Raw genomic sequence first — 22,612 nt, forward strand, 5'->3', positions numbered from 1 at the left:
CAGTAACACACAACTACAGGTCAGTAACATACAACTACAGATCAGTAACATAACTACAGGTCAGTAACATACAGGTCAGTAACACACAGGTCAGTAACACTACAGGTCAGTAACACACAACTACAGGTCAGTAACACACAACTACAGGTCAGTAATATTACAACTACAGGTCAGTAACATACAGGTCAGATCAGTAACATACAACTACAGGTCAGTAACATACAGATCAGTAACATACACCTACAGGTCAGTAACATACAACTACAGGTCAGTAACATACACCTCAGGTCAGTAACATACAACTACAGGTCAGTAACACACAACTACAGGTCAGTAACACACAACTACAAGTCACACATACAACTACAGGTCAGTAATATTACAACTACAGGTCAGTAACATACAGGTCAGATCAGTAACATACAACTACAGGTCAGTAACATACAGGTCAGATCAGTAACATACAACTACAGGTCAGTAACATACAGAGATCAGTAACATACAACTACAGGTCAGTAACATACAACTACAGGTCAGTAACACACAACTACAGGTCAGTAATATTACAACTACAGGTCAGTAACATACAACTACAGGTCAGTAACATACAACTACAGGTCAGTAACATACAGATCAGTAACATACACCTACAGGTCAGTAACATACAACTACAGGTCAGTAATATACACCTACAGGTCAGTAACACACAACTACAGGTCAGTAACACACAACTACAGGTCAGTAACACACAACTACAGGTCAGTAACACACAACTACAGGTCAGTAATATTACAACTACAGGTCAGTAACATACAGGTCAGATCAGTAACATACAACTACAGGTCAGTAATATTACAACTACAGGTCAGTAACATACAGGTCAGATCAGTAACACACAACTACAGGTCAGTAACACACAACTACAAGTCACACATACAACTACAGGTCAGTAATATTACAACTACAGGTCAGTAACACACAGGTCAGATCAGTAACATACAACTACAGGTCAGTAACATACAGGTCAGATCAGTAACATACAACTACAGGTCAGTAACACACAACTACAGGTCAGTAACACACAATTACAAGTCACACATACAACTACAGGTCAGTAACATACAACTACAGGTCAGTAACATACAGTGGGGCAAAAAAGTATTTATTCAGCCACCAATTGTGCAAGTTCTCCCACTTAAGAAGATGAGAGAGGCCTGTAATTTTCACCATAGGTACACATCAACTATGACAGACAAAATGAGAAGAAGAAAAAATCCTGAAAATCACATTGTATGATTTTTAATGAATTTATTTGCAAATTATGGTGGAAAATAAGTATTTCCATACGCACAAAAAGCAGTTAGTGAGCATTCCCCTTTGCCAAGATATATATCCACCTGATAGGTGTGGAATATCAATAAGCTGATTAAACAGCATAATCATTACACAGGTGCACCTTGTGCTGGGAACAAAAGGCCAGTAAAATGTACAGTTTTTGTCTCACAACACAATGCTACAGATGTCTCAAGATTTGAAGGAGCACGCAAATGGCATGCTGACTGCAGGAATGTCCACCAAACCTGTTGCCAGAGAATTGACTGTTCATTTCTCTACCATAAACCGCCTCCAACGTTGTTTTAGAGAATTTACAGTAAATTCAACCAGACTAAAAACTCTGGGCCACATGCAAACATGCCAGCCCAGGACTTCCATATCCGGCCTCTTCACCTGCGGGAGACCAGCCACCTGGACAGCTGATGAAACTGAGGAGTATTTATGTCTGTAATAAAGCCCTTTTGTGGGGAAAAACTCATTCTGAATGGCTGGGCCTCCTGGCTCCCCATGGCTGCGCCCCTGCCCAGTCATGTAAAATCCATAGATTAGGGCCTTAATAAGATTATTTATTTTTTAATTGACTGATTTCGTTATATAACTGTAATTCAGTAAAAATGTTACATATATATTCTTGTTTAATATACCTTATAGCAGGTCTCGTCAGTAGCCTAGGCTGAGGGGATGAAAATAGATCCATAAACACCAACCCCGGATGCCAAGCAGACGTTCACAGAATGTAAACACAGAAACACCGCCAAGATGTCTAGAATTACCACCGACGAATGACACCGCGACGACCGAACCAAATACGAGCTCATATTAGTCTTTATGACTATTATAATATGAAAACAATAATATATCCGACTCACCAATAAGTGAATAAGTAGTCCCGTTGCCTTCAGGAGAAAAATAACTGAAAGCCCGTTTGCTTGAAACCCGAGTAATGGGATTCCATAATCGGTCCTTAGTGGGGAAATATTCCAGTCTCACAATTAGACTTATGCAGAAAAATGAGAATTAGTTTGTCAAAACAAAAATGTCGTTGTTTTGTTTTAATGTGTAGAATAGGAAGCCATGTTGTCATCATAAAGAGGAGGATGTAGCCTTCTGCGCCGCTCAACGGTTCAACCGAGGAAAAAAAAAACATTTATAGAAACCTCAACATTCAACTAGGTCCCAACCAAAAATATGTTGTTGTTTTTTGCCTCAGCGATCAAATGACCATTAGACAATAACATCTAAAAAAACACCTTTTGTATCCTAAGAAATTGGCTTGTTACATCGTATTAATTGCTTAGGCTCCAACGCGACAAAATGACAGGCATCCGTAGAGCTGCTAAAAATAGGAAGCAAAGTGAACTAAACCCATTACTACCCGGACTACTATAAATCACGCACCAACTTTCTGTCGAATGAAACGTTATAATATTGTAGCCTAACAGGAGTAATGACTGGCGAACATTGTGGTGTAAACATTGTAACAACACAGTAGGCAGGGGAAACATTGTATCAATATTACTGTTATTAGACACGGAGGAAGATTAAACATTAGAACATGTTCTCGTTAAAATAGCCGAGTTTAAACGAAATCCTGCCGAATGGAGCCTATTAGTAAAATATGTGTATACCTAAACCAAGATAGACCACTGTTTATCATTTCAAACGGGAACAAATGAGTCATAGTGGGCAGAACAGGGAACCGGGGGGGGGGGGTCATAACCAGACACGAGTTAGCGAGATCCTATTGGTCCGTCCTAGCATATACCTGCATATTTCCGTCAGGGAATGCCTACTCTGCGAAATGTGCAATAATAACTCAAATTGTGCCTCTGCTCTTCTAAAAATAACAACAAAAACATTTAAAAACTTTAGGAAAGTGTCGTGTACAAAACTTTGTCCACTCAGTTCGGAACAGATTGTAGTTTTGGGAACAGAAAACTATTTTGAGCAATGAGAAAATTAGCAGAATATTGGCCAAAATACATATTCTCCTACAGCCAGCCACTGGGCCATATTTGCTAGTGAGTGGAAACGCGAAATGGATGCGTCACATTTATACATGGGGTGAAATATCTGTCTCATTGTTTTATCTGTGCTTATAGTCTTATTTTAATTGATCAAAAAAGAAAACAATTAATGAATATGTTTTTCTTGGTATAAACTTGGTCCTTTAGCTATCTTTCTAATCTGTACCAACCTGGTAATTTAGTTATGTCTCTAATCTGTACCATTATATAAAAAAATGACAAAAACAATAGAGAAAGAGAAACAACTGTGTTAAACCAGCTGCTAGTACAGTAGACTACAGTAGACTACAGTGGACACGAGCACGGTAGACTACAGTGGACACGAGCACGGTAGACTACAGTGTACACGAGCACGGTAGACTACAGTGGACACGAGCACGGTAGACTACAGTGGACACGAGCACGGTAGACTACAGTGGACACGAGCACAGTAGACTACAGTGGACACAAGCACGGTAGACTACAGTGGACACGAGCACGGTAGACTACAGTGGACACGAGCACGGTAGACTACAGTGGACATGAGTACAATAGACTGCAGTGGACACGAGCACGGTAGACTACAGTGGACATGAGTACAATAGACTACAGTCGACATTCCAAAGGGATAAAATAAAGTAGATGTAACAGTATAACTTTAGACCGTCCCTTCGCCCCATACCCGGGCTCGAACCAGGGACCCTCTGCATACATCAACAACAGTCACCCACGAAGCATCGTTACCCATTGCTCCACAAAAGCCACGGCCCTTGCAGAGCAAGGGGAACCACTACTTCAAGGTCTCACCGATCGAAACGCTATTAGCGCGCACCACCGCTAACTAGCTAGCCACTTCACATCCGTTACATAGGCTTGCCGTGATGTTTTTTGCCTATATGTTTATTTAAATTGATTTACATTTTTCATCCCAACCCCACATGAGGCATTTTGGTAGGCCGTCATTGTAAATAAGAATTTGCTATTAACTGACTTGCCTAGTTAAAAAATAAATAATAATAATAATAATAAAGTAAAGGAAGTAGGAATAGTCCACTCAACATGCCCTCAGTGTGATGTTATCGTAGGAATAGTCCACTCAACATGCCCTCAGTGTGATGTTATCGTAGGAATAGTCCACTCAACATGCCCTCAGTGTGATGTTATCGTAGGAATAGTCCACTCAACATGCCCTCAGTGTGATGTTATTGGGGAGATGTGTTTTCATTTAGTTGGTCAAACAGTACTAAATAACAACCCCTCAGCAGATCTACATTCATCCCAGACCAGGCTGTAGATAGGAAATTTAGTCCCAAATGGCACCTATATAGTGCACTACTTTAGATCAGGGACCATCAAAAGTAGTGCACTATAAAGGAAATAGGGTTTAATTTGGGATGTGACCTACAGGAAGCCATAAAAATGAGCTGAGAGGGAGAATTCTGCTGAGTCATTTCCACTCAGACACAAGGTCCACACGCATGGCACACACACACACACAGGAGGAGACAGTATGTTATAACAACCGTCCAGGAATGTAAAACCCATTCAAAAAGAGAAAATACAGATTGGGTAACTTTCAAGACGTGTTAGAGTTCACTGAATTACAGCTAAAGTTATAGCCCAGTAAATCATCATAGTTAAATCACATTATGCAGCTTGCCTTTTTATACAACAACATGTGGACATTGAAAGTGTAACAAAATACAAGTTTAGTAGGTCCGTTTCAACTATAACATGAACAGTGTAGTAGGTCCGTTTCAACTATAACATGAACAGTGTAGTAGGTCCGTTTCAACTATAACATGAACAGTTTAGTAGGTCCGTTTCAACTATAACATGAACAGTGTAGTAGGTCCGTTTCAACTATAACATGAACAGTGTAGTAGGTCTGTTTCAACTATAACATGAACAGTTTAGTAGGTCCGTTTCAACTATAACATGAACAGTGTAGTAGGTCCGTTTCAACTATAACATGAACAGTGTAGTAGGTCCGTTTCAACTATAACATGAACAGTGTAGTAGGTCCGTTTCAACTATAACATGAACAGTTTAGTAGGTCCGTTTCAACTATAACATGAACAGTGTAGTAGGTCCGTTTCAACTATAACATGAACAGTGTAGTAGGTCCGTTTCAACTATAACATGAACAGTGTAGTAGGTCCGTTTCAACTATAACATGAACAGTGTAGTAGGTCCGTTTCAACTATAACATGAACAGTGTAGTAGGTCCGTTTCAACTATAACATGAACAGTTTAGTAGGTCCGTTTCAACTATAACATGAACAGTTTAGTAGGTCCGTTTCAACTATAACATGAACAGTTTAGTAGGTCCGTTTCAACTATAACATGAACAGTTTAGTAGGTCCGTTTCAACTATAACATGAACAGTGTAGTAGGTCCGTTTCAACTATAACATGAACAGTGTAGTAGGTCCGTTTCAACTATAACATGAACAGTGTAGTAGGTCCGTTTCAACTATAACAGGAATGCAAACTTAACAGCTATGTGGAATCAAACGCACTTTGGCTTTTTATTTCAGGTCAAGGTAGCTAATTGGTATACAGGCACACATACTACTACTTCTACTACACCCCCCTCATGATCTTATCTTAAAATAATAAATACTTCCAACTGCAATCCTCCATTACAAAACAATCTCAGATGATAACCAGTTTGCCAGGGCTGTCTGGCATGCCACCTACTAATGAATTAAGCTACATGGTAGAACACTGGTTTTATTGATGAATGCCACAGAAGTGAACAACACACATTCCATGCTACTGTTCTTTACTTGCTGTATTGGTTCACATCTTTCCTCTGACACGGTTGTGATTTTTATTTTACCTTTATTTAACCAGGCAAGCCAGTTAAGAACAAATTCTTATTTACAATGACGGCCTAGGAACAGTGGGTTAACTGCCTGTTCAGGGGCAGAACGACAGATTTGTACCTTGTCAGCTCGGGGGATTTGTTCTAGCAATATCCCAGTTACTAGCCCAACACTCTGACCACTAGGCTACCTGCCGCCCCGATAGCATGTCATTCATGGCATCCTGTCCAGTAGACAACAGATAAGCCCAATGCTGAAGGAGATGACTCACCCTACACATCTAAGCAGAATTAGTGACCCCATGTGTGTGTGTGTCTATTAATTACCTTGCTTAGACAGAGAGCTTTCTGTCTACCAGAACACTTCCTTTCTGATACTGCAGCTGCATATATATATATATATATATATATATGCAGCTGCAGTATCAGAAAGGAAGTGTTCTGGTATATATATATATATATCAGAGAGTGATGCCATCACAGAACATTTACTAAACAAATTAGGTCAAAATGCCCAGTAGTTCTACTGGTTTTATAAGTAGACCAGTGGGAGATAATAGATGGAAATCTATATCCAACGGAATAAAATAGCTGTCTTCTATCTATTTATATAAATATATATATAGGTGTGTGTGTGTGTGTGTGTGTGTGTGTGTGTGTGTGTATCTTTGACTCACCTGATCAAATTCAGAGCTTCGGCCGTGTCTAGAATGACGAACACAGTCTGCGGCTGTTCGTGAGGCGCTCGCTGTACCAAAACGCGATTTTGATATGAATCAAATCTCCCCGTTTCCTCGCTGTTCTGCCCCTCGTTATAGGTAGACATTTCTCTACCAAGTCGGTTCCTGAGTTACTATTCAAAGATAGTATCTTAGCAGGGTCGAAGAATCGATACTGCAGCTTCAAATCCAGAAAGAGAGAGAGAGAGACTGAGAGAGAAAGAGACTATCACCGCACAAACACCGTAATGAATGAGCAGTGTTCGTTCCGTGTAGCTGCGGGGGGAGTCGTGATCAAATCATTCTGCTAACCGTTCTATTACGAGAAGTGGGGTGAAAGTAGGAGAAATCCTCGCCGACGTCAACCTGGGAGAGAGGCTACAAGGAACACTCCTGACCTGTAAAACGACTCTTACCTTCACCGTAACTATAACCTTAATCTAAGTTTAACCCAATTAAAAAGATACAACATATCGGTCTTGCAGGTAAGGAGTGTCCGTATTGCTTTTTTTCTGTCAACAGTGAACGAAGGATCGTTCGAGCTTTGACGGACAAGCCAGGTTTCCAATGAACGGGTGGGTAGGCAGGGCTAGAATGTTCTTCAGCCAATAGGATTGCGTAAAGAGAACCACGAATGTATGTAGGCCAGTTTAGAGGTTGTTTTCCACTTACCAAATATTTCATCTGCTTGTCACAAAGGTCGCAAATCACAAAACTATACCAGAAGCTATATCCTCTTATTTACTGCTGTTATGATGCAGTCCTACTGATTAAACATGGAATAAATGTTGTTTTCATGTAGGTCCTACTGAAGACACATGGAATAAATGTTGTTTTTATGTAGGTCCTACTGATGACACATGGAATAAATGTTGTTTTCATGTAGGTCCTACTGATGACACATGGAATAAATGTTGTTTTTATGTAGGTCCTACTGATGACACATGGAATAAATGTCCAGAAGTTTCACCCATCGGAAAGGTGTTATGTTGATTTTGATTAATTAATTAATTAGATAATCTATTTAGATTGAATATGGAATAAACCTAATAATAATGTCAGTGTTTCAGAGAGCCAAACACCGTAATGACACATAGACCTGTAGTCTTCCTTTTATTTTATTTTTTTAACTCATAAACATTTCATCGTTATCTTGCACAGATTTCATATGTATATCGACAAACAATGGTACCCAGTGGCCTGCCACTAATATTATTATTAGTAATAAGAATAATCCTAATAATAATTATAATAACAGTGACACTCATTCCTGTTGACAATAAAAACATATCTACTGTTGTGTCATTCACGAAAAGAGGAAATAACTGTATCACATTATGACCTTTACACTCAGTGAGACTATAACACATTTCCAGAAGCTTTATTTGCATATTTTTGCCAATGTATTTTCCGTGTCCAGGCCGTTCTGGTTCACTGTAACAAGATGCTAAGATCCTCCTTACCGTACTGACGGTTCATATCAGGGTGAGCTCAACAGAGACCGAGGGATGTGTTCCGAAATGGAAACCTATTCCCTACATAGTGCACAACATTTGACCAATGTGACAGAATTGTATGGGTGACCCAATGGGCCCTGGTCAACAGTAGTGCCCTATACTATATAGTGAACATGGTGCCTTTCAGACACAACCCTGGATGTTGATGAATAACAACAGCATTAAAAGTAATGGCAGGCAGACTAGAGCAGAGCAGTGTACAGGGCCACTAAGCTGATGACAGGACGTTACTGTAAACACACCAGTCACTACTTCTACCTGTCTGTCTGTATATCCCATTTACCGTCAAGGTACAGTAACAATCACACTCCAACATGTTTGTATAAACCCTGTAACACAGTTAAACTAACACACATGTAACGTGTCTGTTTACACATCTCCCGTCAGGGTTAAACTAACCCACATGTAACTTGTGTGTATCCCATCATAGTTAAGGTAACAATCATGTAATAATAACAATAATAATAATTTATTACATTTTATAGAATTTCAAAGCACTTCAAGATTAACATGTGACATGTGTGTACTGTATACACTTCCCCCATAGTTATGGTAACATCCATAGTTACAGTAACATCCATAGTTACAGTAACACGCATAGTTACAGTAACACCCATAGTTACAGTAACATCCATAGTTACAGTAACATCCATAGTAACATCCATAGTTACAGTAACATCCATAGTTACAGTCACACCCATAGTTACAGTGACATGTAATGTGTGTAGCATGTTTGTATGTCTCATTATTATTTCACAGAATGTTCAAACAAGTTCATGTAGATGTCAATGAAAGACAATTTTTTTTAAAGTTTGTATATTGTAGTAAAGATGGTTGGTAAAATTCCCCAAAACTTTGCAAATTCCTGATCTTCACACAAGGCACACACAGCAGTTGCCCTTGAAAGCGTGAGTACCTCTAGTCCTCTAGACTTTTACATTGTAACAAACATAATCATGTCTTACAATACAGTTCAACAATACGTTTGGAAGTATTGGGAAATTAATCCGTATAAATACAACGTACTGTAGTGTATTCCAATAGGAATGTTGTGGAAGAGCTGGAAAGGGAGCTAAATTGTAAAAAAAGAAGAAAAAGAAGAACAGTCCAGGATTTATATAACTACAGAATATATTGTAGCATTGTCTTATTAGAGATTATTTCATTTGACTTTCGATTTTGTCTGAAGGTTCAATATTACCGGCTATCAGGCGAAATAAAACAATACTTTGGAGTAAAACCAATAAATGAATACAAACCGCAGATTAAAAAAATAAAACGCAAAAATAATGAAATAAATATATGGACTCATGTAACAGTATAACTTTAGACCGTCCCCTCGCCCATACCCGGGCGCGAACCAGGGACCCTCTGCACACATTAACAACAGTCACCCACGAAGCATCGTTACTCATCGCTCCACAAAAGCCTTGGTCCTTGCAGAGCAAAGGGGAACCACTACTTCAAGGTCTCAGAGCAAGTGACGTCACCGATTGAAACGCTATTTAGCGCGAACCACCGCTAACTAAGCTAGCCGTTTCACATCCGTTACACCAGAACCACCGCTAACTAAGCTAGCCGTTTCACATCCGTTACACTGAGAGCCTCAATCGTATCGTAGTATCCCCAAGTGTACATTGGCAAAAGCAGAGGTAACATAAAGCGGTGTTGAGGGATTATGTCTAAGAAGCTATAAGACTGCACTGTAAGGCATGTTGTGGCTGTTACCATGGTAATGTAATGAGACAGGAAGTAGCTGTCCCGGCAAAACTAATTGATATAAACTTTATCGACAGTATTGTTATTTGTGCAGACAGTCGTGGTCCTGTTGTCTGTGTTGTTTGTAGACAAGACTGACACTCATCAACACTATAGTGCAGATAGATAAAAGTAGGTCTGGCACTGCTATAATTCAACATGAACACTTTTTCATAGAGGGGACGTGGGGTAACCTAATGTATAGGTATTCAGATTTAAACCAACACTTTGAATCTGTGTTCTTGGCACATGAAGTGGGCGGGCCTGGTCTCAGACCTGTTTGTGCTGCTAGCTCAAGAGTTGTCACAGAGTTGGTTTAAACAACACCAACAGATCTGGGACCAGGCTAGGTACAGTAGAGGCTGGATGGACGGCAAGTCAAGCACACACTGGAATGTCAATATTTACACACGGCACCTTATATCTGGTCTTGTCTATCTGGCGTTATTATACTGTAGCTAAGCTACTGAATGTTTCTCTCAGGCAACAAAGAGCAACAATAACAAAACAATATCAATCCAAAACAATTGTTCAGCTGTATTTAAAAAAAATATATACCTTTGGAATTCATCGATCGACCAATCACCACGTTGAGTTACTAGTTTAGGGGTAAAAAACACAGACAACGTTTCAGTTTAGCCTGGTCCCAGATCTGTTGGTGCTGTCTTGCCAACTCCAATGGATGTTTTTATGGATGAGTTGGCAAAGACAGCACAAATAGACCTGGTACCAGGCTAGTATCTATTCCCTTTACGTTATGTGAATTAACATCATCATCTTCAGACTAATACTGTAGTTAGTGGTCAATGAGAAGTTCTGGGATTTCCAAAAGTAGTTCAACCACGATAATTTGAAGTTCAATCTAGACAGCACCAACATGACAGCAATGACACATGTAGACTTACACCTCACCCACAAAACTGGGCCGAGAGGAGAATAAATTATATTTACAATGCAAATGCATGTAAAAAAAAAAAAAAAAAAAAAAACTATTTTCAAACCTACATAAACAACCCAGATTCATTAAAACATCTAAAATATTCAACTCTATTTTTGCTGTTTCATATATACTGTATCATTCTCTGTATTAACTAGTAAAACACTCTCATAAAGTCACATACCACTGGTTAGAATGATACAAACAGAAGCCATTTCTGAAATCTCTTAGGCTCTCCCTTCCCCGCCTCTCTCTCTGTCTCTCTCTGTCTCTCTCTCTGTCTCTCTCTCTCTCTCTCTCTCTCTCTCACGCTCTCTCTCTCACTCTCTCTCTCTCTCTCTCGCTCTCTCTCACTCTCTCTCTCTCTCTCTCGCTCTCTCTCTCTCTATTGTAAATCTGTCAACACAACATGCTTTCTCACTCAACATCCCAATGTACCGTAGCCTAAACAGATCGGTGGAGATTGGGAAGTCGTTGTCAATGTCTCTAATAAGGGCTCCATTAGTACAATATTATAAATACATATCAGACACGAGAAGCTCCAGCTATATTACCATGTTTTAGAAAGAGAAATGATTTTATGGACAGTCGCGTATTTCATCAGTCTTTCTATACCTCCTCACCCCGTCTCTTCCAGAGACAAACCGGCGATAACTAATTTCCTGCTTTTTGCAGCTGCTCTTAGTGTAATACTGTCTGTCTCCACTAGATGGCAGAGGGGTGTGTTATAACACAGTGTAATACTGTCTGTCTCCACTAGATGGCAGAGGGGTGTGTTATAACACAGTGTAATACTGTCTGTCTCTACTAGGTGGCAGAGGGGTGTGTTGTAACACAGTGTAATACTGTCTGTCTCCACTAGATGGCAGAGGGTTGTGTTATAACACAGTGTAATACTGTCTGTCTCCACTAGATGGCAGAGGGGTGTGTTATAACACAGTGTAATACTGTCTGTCTCTACTAGGTGGCAGAGGGGTGTGTTGTAACACAGTGTAATACTGTCTGTCTCCACTAGATGGCAGAGGGTTGTGTTATAACACTTGTCAAGACATTGGGACCGATGTCTTGAAAAAATTAAATAAAATGTAAGCGTTCAGTTTTAGGGAGTCAGAAAGATTCTGCAAGTCAGGAACTAAATACATGCTTTTTAATAAAGAATGCATTCAGTTATAAACGGGTTCAACCCCTCTATTCATCAGTGGGCCCTTGGCTCTAGAGATAACATGGGCATCGAGGGATTTAAACGGTTAGAAAACACTGTGTCTAATTGTCAAAAGTGAGAAACGGGCCAGAAACGTAACTTTTTCAATTGGAGTCAAACCTCTAAAAATAATATCTATATATTTTTTTTAATCTTCTTTTAATAGTCGTTACATGTGGTAATGTAACAGCATCTTCTTTCCACGCTCTACGTACAAAACAACTAGCCCCGTACAAGAACTAAGCAAACAATTTTCCATAAAAAAGGACAGTTTCAAATTGGGGAATTCTATATTCTAAATTCTATACAGCCGAACCCGACGAGAGAGAGTGCTTGAGGAGGAAGGATACCACTTGGTGACTGTAAGACTGTAACACATCCCCCCAGAGTAGACGTGAAAGGCTATACAGATGGTGGATCTTCATTTGATCACTCTTTTGTGCAAACTTGTAGTATATTCAAGGTTTAAAAAATGCTTCTAAGGTTTGTTTGTTTGTACACTTTAAAATTTCAGACTTGATTTGGCATAACAATTTTCATTATCAACCCCTACTAAAAAAAAAAAAAGGTTCATTTTTTATAATCCACATATTAATTCACATTTCCTGTTGCTGCAGGATTCCAGCTGTAGCAAACTGTCTCATATTATGATCCTCCATCTGTAGCTTAACATCCCCAGGAGCAGACTCGGGAGCGAGCAGTTGTAGCAGGCAGCCATATCGTTTCCTCTTCTCTTCAGCCAAAGGGCCAGGGATTCAGGGACAGTCTCTGTCCGTCCCTCCGTCCAGGGGTCAGTTAGCCCTCAGTCCATCATTATATTCCAACACTGTCCAGCCCTTCAGGAATCATCTCATTGCATTAGGAAGAAAGTAACAGATAGGATAGGATTACAATCACCATCACCATCCAAACAACAGCCATTTCACATTGAGGAACAGACACAGAAACACAGCTGTAGGGTATAATCAGCTTTCTACTTCCTTCTGTGGAGAGTTACACACGTTCAGAACCATAGAACCCTAGAACACTCAGAACCCTAGAACACTCAGACAGTATAGTAACCACTCAATGTTCTAAACATGACATCATCAACATGGATTTTGGCAGAGGAAAATGGTACGGAGGAGGATGTCTGTTCTGTGATCAGAATGAAAGGATGTAAAATCACTATGACACACTAATCTTCATGTAATGTATTTCTTCTGAAGGGAGGAGGGGAGCAACACTTCGACTGGCATTGTTTCGTTATTGCAAACACTGGTTCACTAATGAGACGATGAGCAATACACTGACTGAAAGAAACGGACCTGCAGATTATCATGCAACTGACTGATCACTGACATTAAATACAGAGAGGTGTGTGTCTGTGTGTCTGTAAATCTGTGTGTGTGTGTGTGTGTGTGTGTGTGTTTGTAAGTTTTAGACTGTGCGTATGTGCTGCTCATGATCTGTACAGTTTGTAGTTTGTAGTTTTTATGTGTATACAGCAGATGATCTAACACTGATTTTACGCCTTCTAACCAATCACGTATTTTCTCCCGAGGTTGCAGTCTCCTCCCCTTCCTCCTCTAGGGTCTCTATGATTGAACCGTGAGCCTGTAGCTCCTCCCCTCTCCCTGCACGTGATAGGACCTCTGTCCAGCGGCGCTGTAGCTCCTCCCCGTCGGCGCTGAAGTAGAGTGTAAGGTGTGATTGGCTGATTTTGAAGGCAAAGCGGCGTTCCATGCGGTCACATGACTCAGGAAGGGAGACCTCGAAGCCAATCAGAGGGACAGAGCGCTGGGCTTTCACATCCTGAAGGAGGAGGAGGGTAAACACAGAAAGTAAACGGTCAGAATTAGAATCACTTTCTTTTTCCAGAGGAAACTTAATTCAGGATGTTCAGTGGAACACAAGATAAATATATACGTACAAGCACATCGCTAAAAGCTTCTCACACATCTCATCTCACCTGAGGAGTATATGTAGAGCTCCAGAGGTTCATTATCTGAGTCTATCAGCAGTCTATCAACGGTCTATTAGCGGTCTATCAGCGGTCTATCAGCGGTCTATCAATAGTCTATCAACGGTCTATCAGCGGTCTATCAGCGGTCTATCAGCGGTCTATCAGCGGTCTATCAGCGGTCTATCAACGGTCTATCAGCGGTCTATCAGCGGTCTATCAGCGGTCTATCAGCGGTCTATCAACAATCTATCAATAGTCTATCAACAGTCTATCAATAGTCTATCAACGGTCTATCAGCGGTCTATCAACAGTCTATCAACGGTCTATCAACAATCTATCAATAGTCTATCAACGGTCTATCAGCGGTCTATCAACAGTCTATCAACGGTCTATCAGCGGTCTATCAATAGTCTATCAACAGTCTATCAATAGTCTATCAACGGTCTATCAGCGGTCTGTCAACAGTCTATCAATAGTCTATCAGCGGTCTATAAATAGTTTATCAGCAGTCTATCAGCAGTCTATTGGCGGTCTATCAACGGTCTATCAGCGGTCTATCAGCAGTCTATCAACAGTCCATCAGCGGTCTATCAACATCTCATCTCACCTGAGGAGTATATGTAGAGCTCCAGAGGTTCATTATCTGAGTCTATCAGCAGTCTATCAACGGTCTATTAGCGGTCTATCAGCGGTCTATCAGCGGTCTATCAATAGTCTATCAACGGTCTATCAGCGGTCTATCAGCAGTCTATCAACGGTTTAACAACGGTCTATCAACGGTCTATCAGCGGTTTAACAACGGTCTAACAGCGGTCTATCAACAGTCTATCAGCGGTCTATCAGCGGTCTATCAATAGTCTATCAATGGTCTATCAATAGTCTATCAACGGTCTATCAGCGGTCTATCAACAGTCTATCAACGGTCTATCAACAATCTATCAATAGTCTATCAACGGTCTATCAGCGGTCTATCAACAGTCTATCAACGGTCTATCAGCGGTCTATCAATAGTCTATCAACAGTCTATCAATAGTCTATCAACGGTCTATCAGCGGTCTGTCAACAGTCTATCAATAGTCTATCAGCGGTCTATAAATAGTTTATCAGCAGTCTATCAGCAGTCTATTGGCGGTCTATCAACGGTCTATCAGCGGTCTATCAGCAGTCTATCAACAGTCTATCAGCGGTCTATCAACGGTTTAACAACGGTCTATCAGCAGTCTATCACCGGTCTATCAGCGGTCTATCAATAGTCTATCAACAGTCTATCAACGGTCTATCAGCGGTCTATCAATAGTCTATCAGCAGTCTATCAACAGTCTATCAACGGTCTATCAGCGGTCTATCAATAGTCTATCAGCAGTCTATCGGCGGTCTATCAACGGTCTATCAGCAGTCTATCAACAGTCTATCAGCGGTCTAACAACGGTCTATCAACAGTCTATCAACGGTCTATCAGCGGTCTATCAGCGGTCTATCAACAGTCTATCAACAGTCTATCAATAGTCTATCAACGGTCTATCAGCGGTCTATCAACAGTCTATCAACGGTCTATCAACAGTCTATCAATAGTCTATCAGCGGTCTATCAACGGTCTATCAGCGGTCTATCAATGGTCTATCAGCGGTCTATCAACGGTCTATCAGCAGTCTATCAACGGTCTATCGGCGGTCTATAAGCGGTCTATCAACGGTCTATCGGCGGTCTATCAGCGGTCTATCAACGGTCTATCAACGGTTTAACAACGGTTTATCAACGGTCTATCAGCGGTCTATCAGCGGTCTATCAGCGGTTTATCAACGGTCTATCAGCAGTCTATCAACGGTCTATCGGCGGTCTATCAGCGGTCTATCAACGGTCTATCAACGGTTTAACAACGGTTTATCAACGGTCTATCAGCGGTCTATCAGCGGTTTATCAACGGTCTATCAGCAGTCTATCAACGGTCTATCGGCGGTCTATCAGCGGTCTATCAACAGTCTATCAATAGTCTATCAGCGGTCTATAAATAGTTTATCAGCAGTCTATCAGCAGTCTATCGGCGGTCTATCAGCGGTCTATCAGCGGTCTATCAGCAGTCTATCAACGGTTTATCAACGGTCTATCAGCGGTCTATCAGCGGTCTATCAGCGGTTTATCAACGGTCTATCAGCAGTCTATCAACGGTCTATCGGCGGTCTATCAGCGGTCTATCAACGGTCTATCAGCAGTCTATCAACGGCCTATCGGCGGTCTATAAGCGGTCTATCAACGGTCTATCGGCGGTCTATCAGCGGTCTATCAACGGTCTATCAACGGTTTAACAACGGTTTATCAACGGTCTATCAGCGGTCTATCAACGGTCTATCAGCGGTTTAACAACGGTCTATCAGCGGTCTATCAACGGTCTATCAGCGGTCTATCAGCGGTCTATCAACGGTCTATCAGCGGTTTAACAACGGTTTAACAACGGTCTAACAGCGGTCTATCAGCGGTCTATCAATGGTCTATCAGCGGTCTATCAACGGTCTATCAGCGGTCTATCAATGGTTTAACAACGGTTTAACAACGGTCTAACAGCGGTCTATCAACAGTCTATCAGCGGTCTATCAACAGTCTATCAACGGTTTAACAACGGTCTAACAGCGGTCTATCAGCGGTCTATCAACAGTCTATCAGCGGTCTATCAACGGTTTAACAGCGGTCTATCAACGGTTTAACAACGGTCTATCAGCGGTCTATCAGCGGTCTATCAACGGTTTAACAACAGTCTATCAACAGTCTATCAACAGTCTATCAGCGGTCTATCAACGGTCTATCGACGGTCTATCAGCGGTCTATCAGCGGTCTAACAATAGTCTATCAGCGGTCTATCAACGGTCTATCGACGGTCTATCAGTGGTCTATCAGCGGTCTAACAATAGTCTATCAGCGGTCTGACAACAGTCTATCAACGGTTTAACAATGGTCTATCAACAGTCTATCAACAGTCTATCAGCGGTCTATCAACGGTCTATCGACGGTCTATCAACGGTCTATCAGCGGTCTATCAGCGGTCTATCAGCGGTCTATCAGCGGTCTATCAACGGTCTATCAACGGTTTAACAACAGTCTATCAGCGGTCTATCAACGGTTTAACAACGGTCTATCAGCGGTCTATCAACAGTTTAACAACGGTCTAACAGCGGTCTATCAGCGGTCTATCAGCGGTCTATCAACGGTTTAACAACAGTCTATCAACAGTCTATCAGCAGTCTATCAGCTGTCTATCAACGGTCTATCAGCGGTCTATCAATGGTCTATCAGCGGTCTATCAACAGTCTATCAACGGTTTAACAACGGTCTATCAACGGTCTATCAGCGGTCTAACAACGGTCTATCAGCGGTCTATCAATGGTCTATCAGCGGTCTATCAACAGTCTATCAACGGTTTAACAACGGTCTATCAATGGTCTATCAGCGGTTTAACAACGGTCTATCAACGGTCTATCAACGGTTTAACAACAGTCTAACAGCGGTCTATCAACAGTCTATCAGCGGTCTATCAGCGGTCTATCAACGGTTTAACAATATTCTATCAACAGTCTATCAACAGTCTATCAGCGGTCTATCAACGGTTTAACAATGGTCTAGCAACAGTCTATCAGTGGTCTATCAGCGGTCTATCAGCGGTTTAACAACGGTCTAACAATAGTCTATCAGCGGTCTATCAGCGGTCTATCAACAGTCTACCAGCGGTCTATCAGCGGTCTATCAACAGTCTATCAGCGGTCTATCAACGGTCTATCAACGGTTTAACAACAGTCTAACAGCGGTCCATCAACAGTCTATCAGCGGTCTATCAGCGGTCTATCAACGGTTTAACAATATTCTACCAACAGTCTATCAACAGTCTATCAGCGGTCTATCAACGGTTTAACAACGGTCTACAGCGGTCTATCAACAGTCTATCAACAGTCTATCAGCGGTCTATCAACGGTTTAACAACGGTCTATCAGCAGTCTATCAGCGGTCTATCAGCGGTCTATCAACGGTCTATCAGCGGAAAATCAGCGGTCCATCAACGGTCTATCAACGGTTTAACAACAGTCTATCAGCGGTCTATCAACGGTTTAACAACGGTCTATCAGCGGTCTATCAACGGTTTAACAACGGTCTAACAGCAGTCTATCAGCGGTCTATCAGCGGTCTATCAACGGTCTAACAGCAGTCTATCAGCAGTCTATCAGTGGTCTATCAACGGTTTAACAACGGTCTAACAGCAGTCTATCAACAGTCTATCAGCGGTCTATCAGCGGTCTATCAACGGTCTATCAGCGGTCTATCAATGGTCTATCAGCGGTCTATCAACAGTCTATCAACGGTTTAACAACGGTCTATCAACGGTCTATCAGCGGTTTAACAACGGTCTATCAACGGTTTAACAACAGTCTAACAGCTGTCTATCAACAGTCTATCAGCGGTCTATCAGCGGTCTATCAATGGTTTAACAACGGTCTATCAGCGGTCTATCAGCTGTCTATCAGCGGTCTATCAACGGTCTATCAGCGTTCTATCAGCGGTCTATCAACGGTCTATCAGCGGTCTATCAATGGTCTATCAGCGGTCTATCAGCGGTCTATCAGCGGTCTATCAATGGTTTAACAACGGTCTATCAGCGGTCTATCAGCGGTCTATCAACGGTTTAACAACGTTTTATCAACGTTCTATCAGCGGTCTATCAACGGTCTATCAGCGGTCTATCAGCGGTCTATCAGCGGTCTATCAACGGTCTATCAACGGTCTATCAACGGTCTATCAGCGGTCTATCAACGGTTCTATCAGCGGTCTATCAAGCGGTCTAACAACGGTCTAACAGCGGTCTATCAACAGTCTATCAGCGGTCTATCAACAGTCTATCAGCGGTTTAACAACGGTCTATCAGCGGTCTATCAACGGTTTAACAACGGTCTATCAGCGGTCTATCAGCGGTCTATCAACGGTCTATCAGCGAAAAATCAACGGTCTATCAGCGGTCTATCAGCGGTCTATCAACGGTTTAACAACGGTCTATCAACGGTCTATCAGCGGTCTATCAGCGGTCTATCAGCGGTCTATCAACGGTCTATCAGCGGTCTATCAACGGTTTAACAGCGTCTATCAACGTCTATCAGCGGTCTATCAACGGTCTATCAGCGGTCTATCAATGGTCTATCAACGGTCTATCAACGGTCTATCAGCGGTTTAACAACGGTCTATCAGCGGTCTATCAATGGTCTATCAGCGGTCTAACAACGGCCTAACAGCGGTCTATCAACAGTCTATCAGCGGTCTATCAACAGTCTATCAGCGGTTTAACAACGGTCTATCAGCGGTCTATCAACGGTTTAACAACGGTCTATCAGCGGTCTATCAGCGGTCTATCAACGGTCTATCAGCGGAAAATCAGCGGTCTATCAACGGTCTATCAGCGGTCTATCAACGGTTTAACAACGGTTTAACAACGGTCTAACAGCGGTCTATCAGCGGTCTATCAGCGGTCTATCAACGGTCTATCAGCGGTCTATCAGCGGTCTTCAACGGTTTAACAACAGTCTATCAGCGGTCTATCAACGGTTTAACAACAGTCTAACAGCGGTCTATCAACAGTCTATCAGCGGTCTATCAGCGGTCTATCAACGGTTTAACAATATTCTATCAACAGTCTATCAACAGTCTATCAGCGGTCTATCAGCGGTCTATCAACAGTTTAACAATGGTCTAGCAACAGTCTATCAGTGGTCTATCAGCGGTCTATCAACATTCTATCAGAGGTCTATCACCGGTCTATCAGCGGTTTAACAACGGTCTAACAATAGTCTATCAGCGGTCTATCAGCGGTCTATCAACAGTCTACCAGCGGTCTATCAGCGGTCTATCAACAGTCCATCAGCGGTCTATCAACGGTCTATCAGCGGTTTAACAACGGTCTATCAGCGGTCTATCAACGGTCTATCAACAGTCTATCAGCGGTTTAACAATAGTCTATCAGCGGTCTAACAACGGTCTATCAGCGGTCTATCAGCGGTCTATCAGCGGTCTATCAACGGTCTATCAGCGGAAAATCAGCGGTCTATCAACGGTCTATCAACGGTTTAACAACAGTCTATCAGCGGTCTATCAACGGTTTAACAACGGTCTATCAGCGGTCTATCAACGGTTTAACAACGGTCTAACAGCGGTCTATCAGCGGTCTATCAGCGGTCTATCAACGGTTTAACAACGGTCTACAGCGGTCTATCAACAGTCTATCAACAGTCTATCAGCGGTCTATCAACGGTTTAACAACGGTCTATCAGCGGTCTATCAGCGGTCTATCAACGGTCTATCAGCGGAAAATCAGCGGTCTATCAACGGTCTATCAACGGTTTAACAACAGTCTATCAGCGGTCTATCAACGGTTTAACAACGGTCTATCAGCGGTCTATCAACGGTTTAACAACGGTCTAACAGCAGTCTATCAGCGGTCTATCAGCGGTCTATCAACGGTTTAACAACAGTCTATCAACAGTCTATCAACAGTCTATCAGCGGTCTATCAGCTGTCTATCAACGGTCTATCAGCGGTCTATCAACAGTCTATCAACGGTTTAACAACGGTCTATCAACGGTCTATCAGCGGTTTAACAACGGTCTATCAACGGTTTAACAACAGTCTAACAGCGGTTTATCAACAGTCTATCAGCGGTCTATCAGCGGTCTATCAAGCGGTTTAACAACGGTCTATCAGCGGTCTATCAGCTGTCTATCAGCGGTCTATCAACGTCTATCAACGGTCTATCAGCGGTCTATCAACGGTCTATCAGCGGTCTATCAGCGGTCTATCAACGGTCTATCAACGGTTTAACAACGTTTTATCAACGTCTATCAACGGTCTATCAGCGGTCTATCAACGGTCTATCAGCGGTCTATCAATGGTCTATCAGCGGTCTATCAACAGTCTATCAACGGTCTATCAACGGTCTATCAGCAGTTTAACAACGGTCTATCAGCGGTCTATCAACGGTCTATCAGCGGTTTAACAACGGTCTAACAGCGGTCTATCAACAGTCTATCAGCGGTCTATCAACAGTCTATCAGCGGTTTAACAACGGTCTATCAGCGGTCTATCAACGGTTTAACAACGGTCTATCAGCGGTCTATCAACGGTCTATCAGCGGAAAATCAGCGGTCTATCAGCGGTCTATCAGCGGTCTATCAGCGGTTTAACAACGGTCTAACAACGGTCTAACACCGGTCTATCAGCGGTCTATCAGCGGTCTATCAGCGGTCTATCAGCGGTCTATCAACGGTCTATCAGCGGTCTATCAACGGTTTAACAGCGGTCTATCAGCGGTCTATCAACGGTTTAACAACGGTCTATCAGCGGTCTATCAACGGTTTAACAGCGGTCTATCAGCGGTCTATCAGCGGTCTATCAACGGTTTAACAATATTCTATCAACAGTCTATCAGCGGTCTATCAGCGGTCTATCAACAGTTTAACAATGGTCTAGCAACAGTCTATCAGTGGTCTATCAACGGTTTAACAACGGTCTATCAGCGGTCTATCAACGGTTTAACAGCGGTCTATCAGCGGTCTATCAGCGGTCTATCAACGGTTTAACAATATTCTATCAACAGTCTATCAGCGGTCTATCAGCGGTCTATCAACGGTTTAACAATGGTCTAGCAACAGTCTATCAGTGGTCTATCAGCGGTCTATCAATGGTCTATCAGCGGTCTATCAACAGTCTATCAACGGTTTAACAACAGTCTATCAACAGTCTATCAACAGTCTATCAGCGGTCTATCAGCTGTCTATCAACGGTCTATCAGCGGTCTATCAACAGTCTATCAACGGTTTAACAACGGTCTATCAACGGTCTATCAGCGGTTTAACAACGGTCTATCAACGGTTTAACAACAGTCTAACAGCGGTCTATCAGCGGTCTATCAGCGGTCTATCAACGGTTTAACAATATTCTATCAACAGTCTATCAGCGGTCTATCAGCGGTCTATCAACGGTTTAACAATGGTCTAGCAACAGTCTATCAGTGGTCTATCAGCGGTCTATCAACATTCTATCAGAGGTCTATCAGCGGTCTATCAACAGTCCATCAGCGGTCTATCAACGGTCTATCAGCGGTCTATCAGCGGTCGATCAACGGTCTATCAACAGTCTATCAGCGGTCTACCAGCGGTTTAACAATAGTCTATCAGCGGTCTAACAATAGTCCATCAGCGGTCTAACAATAGTCTATCAGCAGTCTATCAACGGTCTATCAGCGGTCTAACAATAGTCTATCAGCGGTCTATCAGCGGTCTATCAACGGTCTATCAACGGTCTATCAACGGTCTATCAGCGGTCTATCAGCGGTCTATCGACG

The 22,612-nt window shown here is 42.0% G+C and overlaps 2 protein-coding genes across 4 annotated transcripts in view; both read right to left on the bottom strand.

Annotated features, from left to right (window-relative positions):
- Positions 1-7,419, bottom strand: part of LOC112237236 (transcription factor E3) — a 43,000-nt gene extending 35,581 nt beyond the window's left edge. The window contains exon 1 of one of the 3 annotated variants that reach the window (XM_042304319.1): positions 6,848-7,419. The gene's annotated coding sequence lies outside the window, so the exon portion shown is untranslated. Of the gene's footprint in view, positions 1-2,204; positions 2,926-6,847 lie in introns of those variants that run through there. The other 2 variants (XM_042304316.1, XM_042304317.1) reach the window with 2 other exon arrangements.
- A 570-nt stretch (positions 7,420-7,989) lies between these two features.
- The window catches only part of LOC112241444 (FYVE, RhoGEF and PH domain-containing protein 1), a 161,868-nt gene continuing 147,245 nt past the window's right edge, over positions 7,990-22,612 (bottom strand). The window contains exon 15 of the mRNA XM_042304320.1: positions 7,990-14,096. Within this exon, the coding sequence (XP_042160254.1) occupies positions 13,827-14,096 (270 nt within the window). The 3' untranslated portion in view covers positions 7,990-13,826. The remainder of the gene's footprint in view (positions 14,097-22,612) is intronic.

Source organism: Oncorhynchus tshawytscha, linkage group LG22, assembly GCF_018296145.1.
Source record: "Oncorhynchus tshawytscha isolate Ot180627B linkage group LG22, Otsh_v2.0, whole genome shotgun sequence".
Lineage (NCBI taxonomy): Eukaryota > Metazoa > Chordata > Actinopteri > Salmoniformes > Salmonidae > Oncorhynchus > Oncorhynchus tshawytscha.